Source organism: Mytilus edulis, chromosome 2 (assembly GCF_963676685.1).
Source record: "Mytilus edulis chromosome 2, xbMytEdul2.2, whole genome shotgun sequence".
Taxonomy (NCBI): domain Eukaryota; kingdom Metazoa; phylum Mollusca; class Bivalvia; order Mytilida; family Mytilidae; genus Mytilus; species Mytilus edulis.
The window spans coordinates 63,959,350-63,973,310 of record NC_092345.1 but is presented as its reverse complement, the minus strand read 5'-3'; the positions used below and the strand labels follow the sequence as shown (position 1 = coordinate 63,973,310).

At 32.5% G+C, this 13,961-nt stretch overlaps 1 protein-coding gene across 1 annotated transcript; it reads left to right on the top strand.

Moving 5' to 3' along the window:
* Positions 1-416: 416 nt before the first annotated feature.
* Positions 417-7,856, top strand: LOC139510638 (uncharacterized). Its single transcript, XM_071297189.1, has 8 exons — positions 417-528; positions 1,410-1,589; positions 1,902-2,023; positions 3,626-3,761; positions 5,103-5,210; positions 5,553-5,765; positions 6,458-6,533; positions 7,629-7,856. Exons 1-8 carry the CDS (start codon positions 477-479, stop codon positions 7,828-7,830), a joined length of 1,089 nt encoding a protein of 362 aa, XP_071153290.1. The 5' UTR covers positions 417-476; the 3' UTR covers positions 7,831-7,856.
* The last annotated feature ends 6,105 nt before the right edge of the window (positions 7,857-13,961 follow it).

Sequence of the window (13,961 nt, the reverse complement as noted above, 5' to 3'; positions counted from 1 at the left end):
CTTCCATTACCTTTTCTTGTATTTTTTACGGGTGGTAAATATTCTAATTCCGTCTCAAGTACTTAGCTTCATTTTGATTTAGAAACATGCATTCATGTACATTTCAAAATGTTGTCTTTCACGTTTATAAATATATGCGGAAAATCATTTAAATGAAAAGATTGGGCATATAAAGTTTTTTCGTTAAAAATCCTAATAGAAGTTTTATCGAAGCATATTAAAGGTAGAAAATTTTTAAACTTAATGGTAGTGATAATGATTATTAAAGCTCTCGATATAGCATTGATATACTTTGAGTGCTCGTAAATAAGGATCCAATCTGATAAGGAGTAGACATACATCTATTATCATTGATTATACAAACAAAATAAAGTAAAATAAATATATTTAATAGTCACCTTAAAATGTATTTTATTATTTGATTGATGGAGGAGATAAAATAGCTACAATTCTCTAAGTGAAAGAGGAGATACAGTATGAATACATATTTGATTTTAATTTGCCAAATACTTGTTTTTACATGTAGCGGTAAGCACAACTATAATATTTAATATTTTGTGTTTTTCATTTATTATTTCACAAATTTTTACATATATATTTGTGTATCACAATGTGTTTACTCGTTTCTGTTATTGTTATGTTTTTTTTTTATTAAAGGGGATACTTGTATTAGTTTTGTACTTATTGTCAGTGAAAAATTGTTTATCATTATATACCGTGATGTTCGTTTTTTTTAGCTTTAGTTGTTTCAAATGTGTGTCATCCAGGGCCCTTTTATAGCTTACTTCAGGGTATGGGTTGAAGGTCGTACAGTGCCCTATATCATAATCGTTTACATCATAGTCCTTTGGTCTCTGATAAATAGTTGGTAGGCCAGACAAATGTGTAATAACATTAACGGTACCAGTTTTCCTGCACCAGATGTGCATTTCGACAATACATGTCTCTTCAGTGATTCTCGTGTCCAAAATATTTGAAATCCAAAGCTTATATAAAAGATGAAGAGCTATAATCCAAAAGCTCCAAAAAGTATAGCCAAATCCGTGAAAGGAATCAGAGCTTTGCATGATCGACATCAATTTAAATGGTTCTTTTTGATAATAAAACAACTAATACCAACCAATTAAAAAGAAATTTTCCCCTTTTAATCTTTTGTCATGTCTTATTCAGATTAACCAAACCAACACATAGTTGCTATGTTTTTCCCTGACTCAGAAATATCCTTCCCGAAACATAATTGCTTTATTTTTGGCTTTAAAAAACGCAAGTAAAACATTTTTCAACGGCAAATGGGGATATTGTTTAATCAATCTGACATGTTATTTTATTTGTAATTTGAATGTTCTTTCAATTTGTAAGTGTGTCGGGTAACTTCTAGGTTAATAATCGATATGACTTTGACATTCTAGGAACTAATGCTACAATTTACTATTCTGGTATCGAAAAGAAAATATTTGATGATGCAGAATCATCATGTCAAGAATTCGGCGGGAATCTTTTGAGTTTTGGACAACTATTCGTTAAAGCTTTGTTAACATGTCAGCGATATCAATACGTTTGGAATGGGAGACCAGTTTACAAACAATTACGTAAGTCAATGGTACACGTTAATTTTATATATCATGTTTAAAACACACAAAAAATTAAAAATGTCAACGTTTAATACAATTCCATGTATGAAGTGATTTCCCGAAAAATGAGTAAATTATCTGTTATTAGAAATTAAACATTGTAATAAATAATAAGGTTTGAATTAATCATAAATCACATTAAAAATATTTTGATCATTTTAAGTAATTTTATGTAGAATATTAAGATACAAGATTGTTTTCAAGTAATTCAGACAGTTTTCAAAATATTGCTTGCCAAAAAAATGTAATAAGTATTTCCGAACATTTTAGAGGGATGTTATACTGGAGAAGGAAGCAAAAAGACACCAACAGATCATCACAAAGCCGATAAACGCATTGCCATATGTGCTGACTTTTGCATAAGTGACAAATTTACTCACTTTGGCATAACTGTAAGTGTATAATGTATGATGCAATCCTTGAAAAAATATTCGTTTACCTTCTGTATTTATTGTGGTATTCAGCTTCAGCAGATTACACTGTATCTAATTTTTATTTCCAAAGTACAAGTCTGATATTAGTGTATAAAAGAGGGACGAAAGATACCAGAGGGACAGTCAAACTCATAAATCGAGTATAAACCGACAACGCCATGGCTAAAAATGAAAAAGACACATGACACAACATAGAGAACTAAAGAATAAGGAACACGAACCCCACCAAAAACTAGGGGTGATCTCAGGTGCTCCGGAAGGGTAAGCAGATCCTGCTCCACTTGTGGCACCCATCGTGTTGCTCATATTATAACATTCCTCAAAGAAGTATTTTTTTAGAAAAGGAAATATTTTAAACATGTTAACATAATTATTCGTGTTTCATGAGGTTTAGACCCGTTGGGTGACGGTGTGTTAAAATTCGTAATTCGGCAGTTGTAAATTCAAGGGAGACAAGGATTCTTTTATTTGTCTTATGTGTTAAAATATTTTATTGGCATAGTTGTCCCAATTTCCATTGTAACAGGATTAATGTCGTGAATTTCAATAGTACTGACAATAGATGTACATGTCATTTATGTTATAGATGTTATTCAATAAAAAAATGTGTTGGAATTGTCAATGAAACAAGTATCCACCAAAGACCAATGAATGTGAATTTTATAGTAACTATAGGTCACCGTACGATAAAACAAATTCCGTATACATGAAGTAAGCTTTGGGATCACTGAACAATCCTCTCCTTAACCTGGGACAGTTAAATTACATCAAAACATAATAACGAACTGTTTAATTGCGATCGACGCGAAGAACTACATAAAAAAAGAATAAGAAAACAAAAAAGACCACTCAGAACCAACCAAGGAGTATAATCTTGGTATCTTTGGAGAGCTATAACAACAGTACCAAATAAATGACCTTTAAGAATGACTTCACTGTACATGTAAATTTTTAGTGAATTTTATGGGATCTGTAAACACCACCACTGTAAAATTATTAAAAAAAAATGAATGCACTTTGCTATTAGTAACAAGGTTTCTACAGTTACATTTAAAATTCAAAACAAAACCTTTCTACATTTGAAATTATAAAATGAAATGTTCAGTAATTCACTAAAACGAAATCCCTTGATTTAATAATTTACCAGTTATACACAGATTACGTTTATTGAAATCTAATCGGACACGGGCATAGTAATTGAGTAAGGAAATCGTGTTGTTAATGTTTGTATACAGTTTTCCGTTTGAAACTGATATATCCAAATATATCAATGGTAAAATAAGTCAGTTTGCTCCTGTACATGTAATTTGGTAGTTCTTTACTATTTAAAGCACAAACATGATAAAGACTCTTCGGCTTTTTGTACTTTTTAGTTCAAATAATATGATGAATACAGACTAACCAATGTCCATGTGCCTAAAAGCTTCTTTAATATTTAAAACGATGTTTTGGTATGTGTCACTGGTTTGTTTAATATAATTACTAATTTCAGTTGTAATATTTTACGTTATGTTTTATTTAGTACTTATGTAGTGTAATGTGACAATATGATAATTTTAGACCACAGAATGTTTTTGTTATGATCTAGAAGACTTTACCAGTGTGAATAGGTCCGATTCCTGTGACGTTTCAATATGTCCAGGAAACTTATACGATATGTGTGGTGTGGATCGTCATCAAATTTTGTATGAAAAAGGTACGTTTAAAGCATGTTTTCATTTCGGATTAAATTTTATTCGAAGAATCACTGGAACCCTTTTTCAAGCAAAAATGCGTTTGAAAATTCCAAATGAGTTTATAGAATACCCTCTTCATCAAAGGTCATTAATACTTGTACATATTTGTCTAAAGCAAACTTATCCTGGAAGCACAACTCTTTTTCAAGTATTGCTGCTTCCAATTTTTGCAAGAAATATCAAAATAAAAACGAAAATGACCAAGAACTAGCTAGTGTCGTTTGGTTTCTGACTAATCAATGAATACCTCATATAAAAAAGAAGATGTGGTATGATTGCCAATACTTATGTGGTATTATTTGAATTATCTACAAGGTATAAACAAAAAAAAGTTATTTCACTAAATATTCGCACATGACGGGCATGTAAATTTGTTACACATTGTTAGAATCGATTGATCCTTTGACGGACTACAATAAAAGTCGTGAATGGAACATGAATCTTTCTGTGATCACACCCAGTTTTTGGTGGGGTTCGTGTTGCTTAGTCTTTAGTTTTCTATGTTGTGTCTTGGGTACTGTTATTTGTCTGTGTGTCTTTTTCTTTGTTCGCCATGGCGTTGTCAGTTTATTTTCGATCTATGAGTTTGATTGTCCCTCTGGTATCTTTCGCCCCTCTTTCAAAGCATTAAAGTGCCCAAATTTGGTTATTTTTAACACAGAGCTAGTATTTTTTTGCATGATTTGATTTAAAACAAATTCATTGCGACCGTACATAATTAATCAATAAATTAGTAAGACGATGATAGGCTCTGAAATTTAAACTCCAGCAGCAATAGAGAGGATGCCATGCCGTGAACTAGACTGTTTCTTTTTGGCTTTGGTGGTTTTTTTTTTAACACGGTAGAGACACGTTTTAAACCAGTACTCTTTAAAACCATGTAATTAAGTTTTTTATTTTGCCTAAATTAAAACTACATACAAACCGGCAGAGCATTATGATGCAGAAGTTAGATATTGTTGTTGGCATGATTCTTTGTTTTGATACCTAGTACTTTATTAATAAATACCATGATTGCTATAATATGTCTTTGGGCTACAAATGTCTGAATTGTAGGAAATCCGTTCATTATTTAAGTATCTGTAAGAATAATTGTGTTGATTGGTCGTGACATAAAAACTTAAATGTATCACAGAAGACATAATACTCAAAACATTATCATTGAAAGTGCAACACATTGTAATTAATACTGCAGTTTATAGAAGCATATTCAAATTGAGTCAGATTGAGTCAGATTGGCGTAAACTTAATTCATATAAAATGTGATTCACTCATCCGATGCATACTTTTTTTTTATGTAGATAACGAATTTGATATTGGATCATGTCATGCCAGGAATGTGCATGATAATGGATATAGTCATAGATTAATTGGAGATTGCTTACAAACTTTTCCGTATCTTTGTCAAGGTAATACAATTTGATGATTCTTTACCATTTTTGTATTTTGATGAAATCAATATGTGTTTTTTCTCTCGACCCAATGTCAGTATTTACGATGTAGTTCAATATTTTAGACTTCAAAACAGTAGGTCTAAATAGTTCTCCAAATATTATACACTTGGCTATATTTGTAGAATTGTTGAACATTTCAAGTACCCCATTAATTTCAATTTTAAGTCTTATCTCCTAATAACATTTTTTTTTTTGCGAATTGAAATAACTGAAACCATATGATTCTTCTTATCATTATATTGAGTATTTTTTCTATTCATTTTCCTTTCCAAATTGTACTAGCATTTACTTTTTTAGTTGGTGTGTCAGATGACATCAGGTGCTCTCTAAATGAATCAACGCCTACAATGATTGTTGCTACTTCTGACAATACCGATACAGTGATCGTCAGTATTACTGAAGTCGATATAGACCGGGATACCACAATTTATAGAAGTTCTACTTTATCAACGATAAGGCGTAAAGTGACGAATCAAGCCTTAACTCAAACACAAGAATCTAACAAAAAAGGTTATATATCATTTTATTATAGAATCTAACGTGTTAAACATTTGTATAAAGCGAACTACATATTGTAAACACAAACACATTATGTTTTCTGTCAACGGTAATTAGAAGAAATGTTTTAACAAAATACCGAACTCCAAGGTTAATCAAAAGTCCATAAAACTGACACAATCAAACGGAAGACTGTATCCACCAATGCAACGAATGGAAACAAACTACCATAGATTTTCGATAACAAAACCAATCTCATCAAGTCATAAATTCTACTCTGTCTGGTTAGCAAGAAGGGTCTTATTCATGCTAAATACATCGCATTACATTCAAAGTTGAACAGAGATTGAATTTATAGATCTCCCAAAATAACTATATGAAGTTAAAGAAAGGCAAACCATAAATCGATTTAGTAGATTCCAATCAAGGCCACTCAAAAAAGAAGTTAGGCTGGGTGCCTGGCAGGGTAATTTCCTCTTCTTCACTTTTAAATTTTGTTAAGTAATTTAACATGTTTTGTTTAACTGGAGCAATGCTAAAACATAACGTTATCGGTAACATGTGCCTACATTGTTATACAAAGTAAATCTTTGTCTTCAGCAAGTAGTTTTAACAATATTAATATTAAACACATCAATACATTTTATCTATATAAAAGATAAGTGTATTAATTTTGATGTTATCATCGTTTCTTTTTGTTGCAGTTATAATCATTGGTGTTGCAGTAGCAATGGCTTCTTTCTTGTTGTTGTTCGCCGCTTTTATCTATATTAAAACTAGGTATGATATATGTGTAAATCTAAATTTATGATTCGTTATGAGTCAAACTGACGTGTATGTCAGCCACTATATGTCTTGTACGTCCTTCAACAATGAGTAAAACTACCGTTTAAAATCGAAAATAAACCAAAGGAGTAGGTCCGGTAAGGACCGATTTTGGCCTCAAATTTGAGGTTCATCTGACGAAAGATTTTGACCACTTTTTAAACACTTAAGTGTCTATTTCATTTGATTCAATTAGTTTATGTGAAAGATTTTAACTGATTTAGTCATTAAAAACGATCCGATTCAAGCTCAAATATGAGAAATCTACCTAATATGCCGAAAAAAGTCACTTTTCAGATGGTTTTTCTCAAAAATGAAAGTGGCCGCATCCGTGTTCATCCTCAACCTTTATATACGTATGTATTATCATCAAATACAACTTACATTTTAATATTAAGGATGAACACGATGACCACTTTCGTTTTACACGGAAACCATCTAAAATTTAACTAAAAGGCTAAAATTGTGAAGATTTCAGTAATTTAGCATGACTTAATGGTGCTAGTACCCGATATATGTGCATTGTATTGTCAAAAGCAGCCCATATTTATGTAGCAGAAGCATTCTACTGTCCAATAAATAACTAAAAGTTAACATTTTAACAATTTTGTAAAACTGCTATATTTGGGACCAAAAAGGGGTCTTACTGGACCTACTCCTTTGAAATGATTCAAACGAGATATCATTGTTAAATTTTAATTTGGAATTTTCAGAAATTATTTAACTAATCAACAACACATAGATTATTTATGTGTAATATTTTTCGTGGATAATTATTTAGTTGTCCTTAATACATATTGTCTGTATTTAAACAAATTTGAAATTTTTATATGAAATAATGTAATCAATTTGTTTATTTAATGGAAACCTACAAAAATGTGTAAATTGCAAAATGTGTCCACATGGAAATGTTGTTTTCTTTATAGATATACCTGCAAAATAAAGAAAAAACTATTTATCCAACTTACCTACAATTTACAATGTACTTAACATTTAAAACGATTATGAACAGCGGTATACTACTGTTGCCTTTATTTGCATTAATTTCAGGGAAAAGCCAATTAAATCAAAAGCCAATGCAGTCCCAAAAGTACATTTCACGAACACAGATGAGGACAGTGAAGACATTTATTATACCTCAGTTCAATATAACAAATTAGCTGGACCATCTGATACCAATCAATTCAAAGCTAGAAATCAAATGTACGACGAGGAATATCTAGTCTTCAACCAACCTACAGTATATGATTGAAAATAAAATAAAGCATAATTTCGAGATTTGTGCTGTTCTGATGTGTCTACATAGTATTATCGTGTCGTATCCATAATAACATTATTCTAGGGGATTCTATATATCAATTGTGAATGATATGCCGATAAAGAAAAATGCAAATACTTTTTAAGTAAAATTCTTACGAATGGGCATAAAACATACTTCGACGAAAAAAGACAACACACATGATGACTCTAAGAAAAACCAAGAGAAGACAAAAAGTTCATAAATCACTACATTTATACGCATTAGTGTCACTAGTTTATACATAAAATTTTTCTGTTTAATAAATAATGTTCGTGATAATAAAATGGGGTTTTGTTGCAGCTGTAAAATTCTTATTCAAACGGGATTCGACATTCTTATTTTTACCGCTTCACAGTATATAAAGCCTATAATTTAAGAAACGATCAATGTAAAATCATTGATCATTTGAATCACAAAGGTTATCAATCAAACACCGTCGTAAAATCTTTAAATACTGTTTTGTCCATACTAGTTAATATACAAACATAAATAAGAAGATGTGGAATGATTGGCAATTAGACAACTCTCCAAAAGAGTGTACACGACGAAGACGTTTACAACTAAATGTCGTCGTAAGGCCTTCAACAATGAACAACACATATACTGCAAAGACAACTATAGAGGCCCTGAAATGACAAATTTGAAACAATTCAAACGAGAAAACTAACGGCCGTATTTATGCACAAAACAATGAACGAAAACCAAATATGATAAAGCAACACGCGACAACCGCTAAATTACAGACTCATGACTTGGGTTAGCACGTACATATTGTTGCTAGGTTTTAATATAAAAATAGGAAATAGGGGTATGATAGTTTGTTGGCGTCAAACCTCTCATTTGCCGACACAGTAGTCCTTGATAAATTCTAAACTGTTCACGTTTTATGAATAACAACTTGCCTCCTTTACTATTGCTTACCCATGATAAGAATTGTTACACCCAGGTTTAATGTGATGTGCGACTGTCATTGAAGTAAGAGGTTTAGATAGCTATAAAAGCAGGTGTCATCCACCTTTTTATACATAAGAAAATGCCTGTAACAAGTTAGGAATATGACAGTTGTTATCCATTCTTTTGATGTGTTTGATTTTTGATTTTGCCATTTGATTATTGACTTTGCATTTTTAATTTTTCTCGGAGTTTGGTAATTTTGTTATTCAACTATTTGTAAAGAACTGAATTTTCAGAGAATTTAACTGTGTTAAAATTGAGATTTTTTACTTGCTGAAGCGGCATCATGTGGGATGTGTCGGGGTTGTCAATTTGTGAAAATTTGTATCGCATTTAGTACTCCTAAAATTTAATTACATCTGTGAAATGTCTTGTTTCTTTTGTGTCGTTTGTTTCCTCTTTTAATTAATTGAGTGTGAATTCACATTATTATAAGACGTGTCACGGTACTTTTCTATCCCAAATTCATGTATTTAGTTTTGATGTTATATTTGCATTCACATCGAATTTTGTCTAATGCTTAGTTCGTTTCTGTGTGTATTACATTTTAATGTTGTGTCGTCGTTCTCCTCATATATTGAATGCGTTTCCCTCGGTTTTGGTTTGTGACCCGGATTTGTTTTTTTTTTCTATCGATTTATGAGTTTTGAACATCGGTATACTACTGTTGCCTTCATTTATTCATCTTCAAAACAAGTCATCAAATATATCCAATATTACGATTGATGAAAATACAACCATTGACGCCAACCTAAAATGTATTATGCATCTTGAACCGCCTGATCTATATTTTTCAATGGCTACCTTCCAAAACTTTAAACATTTTTATTCACAGACAATTTATATCAGATATCAGCATAGAAAATCATACTCTTTCAACATGGTCGAACTCAATTTGATAAATACCGTTTTACTAACTTGGTGATGTTTATGCTGCTTTTTGTTTTAGCATAAATCGTCAGTTTTATTTTCTCATTTGATTTGTTTACATTTCACCATTGCGTGGCCTTTTATAGCTTATATTTCGATATATATTGTGTTCCTTTTAAAGTCGTACAGTGACATATAGTTGCTTTCATTCACATTCTAATTTCACTGATATACAATTGTCTTATTAGCAATCATACCTCCTTATTTTTACACAACTTGATATGCATGTATTTCTATGTGTTGATTTCAAAATACTTAGTAACCTATATCAAGCTTGAATATCACGATGCATGGTTATTTTAACTTTACTTTTACAATTAACCTAGTAAGCCATTTAATCTAAATGCAAAAATAAAAATAACGCTTTTAAGATATTATCTTAGTACCATGGTCATATATTGTAACAAATACCAATCTCATAAAATGAACATTATAACTTTAAACATCATGATCATATTAATGTTAAAAATAATGCGTTGAATTATATTCATCTTAAAATTCAGTATCACCTTGCTCTATGTAACTGTCATTTAAATATGAAGATATGAATAGATTATTATTTAAAAATACCAAGATAAAAGGGCGTCTGACACACATATTGTGCATAAAACTGGCGTCACACATTCACGATTCTTACTGCCGTTCTTGACAGGACCGTTCCCGATTAAAATTTGTCAAAAGTCTAATCAAGATCCTGTGAATCGTGGATGGAAATTCAAACTTTAATCAAAATTTGTAAAAAAAATAATTTAACCACGACAACAATCAGATATGTTTCAGGAAGCGTCGATATTCAACCGTTTCCAAGCGAATTTATCCCGATAATCCCGTTCTCAATCTGCTTCTAATCCAATTTGTATCTTTCGCCAGTTATATTTCGACCGAGTCTGTTACGACTGCGTCCCGATTATACCGAATGTAATCCGACAGAGATCAGACAGTGACCAGACAGTAAACCGACGCTGACGGAAGTTATCCGTTCGAAAACTGTCGTCATAATCGGGATCTGCAGGTACTGTCGGAACATAATCCTATCACGGTCCGCTCTATCGCATTGCTAACGGCTTTGTCTGGTCTCAGTCGTATTGTATTCTGTAATTGTCGGGACTCTGACGTGGGTATTATTGACGAATTTCGTATTTATAACGCGACTGTTCCGGAACGGTTTTGGCAAAAACGGTTCGCAATCGACAAGATCTGGATGCAATCTGGACTCAATCGGCAGAAAAAAAGCAATGAAAAACTATCCCAGATCATTCCCGTTCACCAGGACACCGTCCAGAATACACAGAACATTGTTAGGATTGTGATTCGATACAGCAGAATCTGTCACGACATAGGCACGATTGTAATCCGACTAGACTAAATCGGCTGAGTTTCCCTGAATGTTACGGGACGCACCTAACTGTCGGAGTGCTTCGCCGAACTATTCGGACCCTTCCCGACCCGTAGGAATCTGTTACGAACTTAAACGACTGCGTTCAGACAATGATAGGACATTCCAGATAATTGAGGATAGTAATCCGACTTTTTCACTTTTCGTGTCGTATCGCTGTCTGATCTCAAACGAGAGCAATAATCGGCAATGTGTGAACCCCGCATTAAGAATTCTTTTTTCGAATGTTTATTTTACAGGAAAAGGAGGATAACTTATATTTGACCGATTTCAGTAGGTCACAACAAAGCAAATATGATAATACAATATACATTCTATGTGTTTTATTATTTTTAGTAAAATATGTATTTATTCAGCAAAACATTGTTAATTTCATACTTTAGCTTGCTGGAAATTGATGCCATTTTGTATCTTTTAGTAATACATGTACTGCATCTGCATTCAAAAATCAATATGCTGCTGATGTTGTACAAAGTAAACATAACAGCTTGTGACCTTTATTTGTCACTTCTTAATTCATTACTTCTAATACGGTGTCGGGTCACACTTGTAGGCGTAGACGGGAAAGCAAAATGTGTTTTGACCAAAACTGTAAAGAAACAATAAATAAAAGCTGAATCGTATTTAAAGATAGAGAAAGGGCAAGAAGAGTGGGAAATGTTAAACGGTTAAAGTATTTATAATTGAATATGATTGATATTAATTTGTCGATGTGTATTTTTTTCTATCTGTCATGGTCTTTTATATCCTTTGACTTACATGTATAAATTCTATTTAACATCACTGGAAATTTAACTGATCTTGATGATGATGGTATCAACCATGATTCGGGAAAATTGAATAATGAATTTATATATGCTTATTAGATTAAAAGACATTTAGATATAGTATGTCAAGTTTAGTTTGAGTGGGGGTCATGGTTTATGGCAGTAGGTGTGAGTTTGTTTGTGTTGTTTGTTATATCCTAATTTGGCGATGTATCATTTAGAGGTCTCTGTCATAGTATTTTTCTTTGTCCCTGAAACCATCGAATTTTCAAAAAAAAAAGCCTTTACAGTTTGGAATATTTTAGGTAAAAGTATTCACATGTACCGGTTGACTATTGGTTTGGTTATATCTTATGATAGGACAAGTGGCATTGACTTATCCGTTATGGTAATAGTCTTAACTTACCAGATCTTATCGAACGTTTAGGGTTTATGATCAAAGAGGTCCAGGTAACCTATGAGAACATCCTACCTATATAAGTAACAATAAACTTGGGTGACAAGAAATATGAAAAAGGTGAATTCACTACCAAAGGTGGTGGATGTTTTTTTCAGTATTTTAGTCTTTATCTCGTCATATTTAACCGAAAATCTAACAAAGTTGAAATTTTTAAAAAGAAATATGAACTACCATTTGAATAACATGTACATGTCCCATGTATGTAGGTTAAGTACTTGTATGCACCATACTCTGTGCCACTCTCGCTTTATTACGATATTTCAAAAGGAATTAAGTTTGTAATTGTTATAGTTTTACTTACATTTGTATCGCCTACATATACGTTTGCTCTAACGCCGCTATATATGGGGTCTTCGACTAATTACGAGTAATTCCAACTTAATTTGAAGATTCTGTTTACCATCTTACTTTTAATTTGAGTGATAGTAGATTTTTCTACATTTTAGAGATAAGGCTAATTTAGTAACCATATGACGTCTTTTAGATTTAATTCCATTGATTTTAAGGATGGGAACATGCGTCTCAAAAGAGTATAAGATAAACAAAAGAGTGGTAAGTTTACCTGCTACTGCAAATAAATGCTTACAAGCAGTCATATTTGATAATTTCAATAGATTGACGGAATATTGTGCTATTGTGCAGAGTGTAGGTCATTTACCAGCACATATCTTATTCACTTAAGCACCAGTCCCACTAGACCACGATTGCACCACGCTCATCGCGATGTAAAATAAATTCAGATCGTGGTGAGGTCAAGGTATGAGCGGCATGAAAATGTAAATTTTCGTTGCTTTCACGATGCTACTACGTCCTCATTACGCTTCTACAACGATCCCACTACAATTATACCACGTTCTCATCGCGCTTATTCTACGCTCATCACGTTCTCACCACGACCATACCAAGAGTTATTCGATTGCAACACGATCTTACCACGCTTCTACTGCTATTATAGCACGTTCCTACAACGATTATACTACGTTCATACCGCGATCTCACTACGTTCTCACCAATAACGTCAACATCGTGTTCCATATCAATACAGTTCCATTCTTTCTATTTCTGCTTAATAGGTAGATTTCTCGGAATTGAGAATGGGATTATCGGGATAAATTCGCTTGGAAACGGTTGAATATCGACGCTTCCTGAACAATATCTGATTGTTGTCGTGATTAAATTATTTGTTTTACAAATTTTAATTAAAGTTAGAATTTCCATCCACGATTTACAGGATCTTGATCAGACTTTTGACAAATTTTAATCGGGAATACTCCTGTCAAGGACGGCAGTAAAAATCGTGAATGTGTAACCCCAGCTTTACTACGATCTTAGTGCACTCTCACTACGCTTCTACTACGACCTGATTTCACCACGACCGCATCACGATTGTTTTGAACATGTTCAAAGTTGGCCACGCTCATCACGATCTTGAAGACCTCACCACGCCCATGATACGACCTTACTGCGATCTACACGATTGTACTACGATCATCGAAATTTGCATTTTTTTTCACAGATCGTAGTGCGATCGTGGCCTAGTAGAATTGCGATATTAGCTGAAAATTCATACACACGC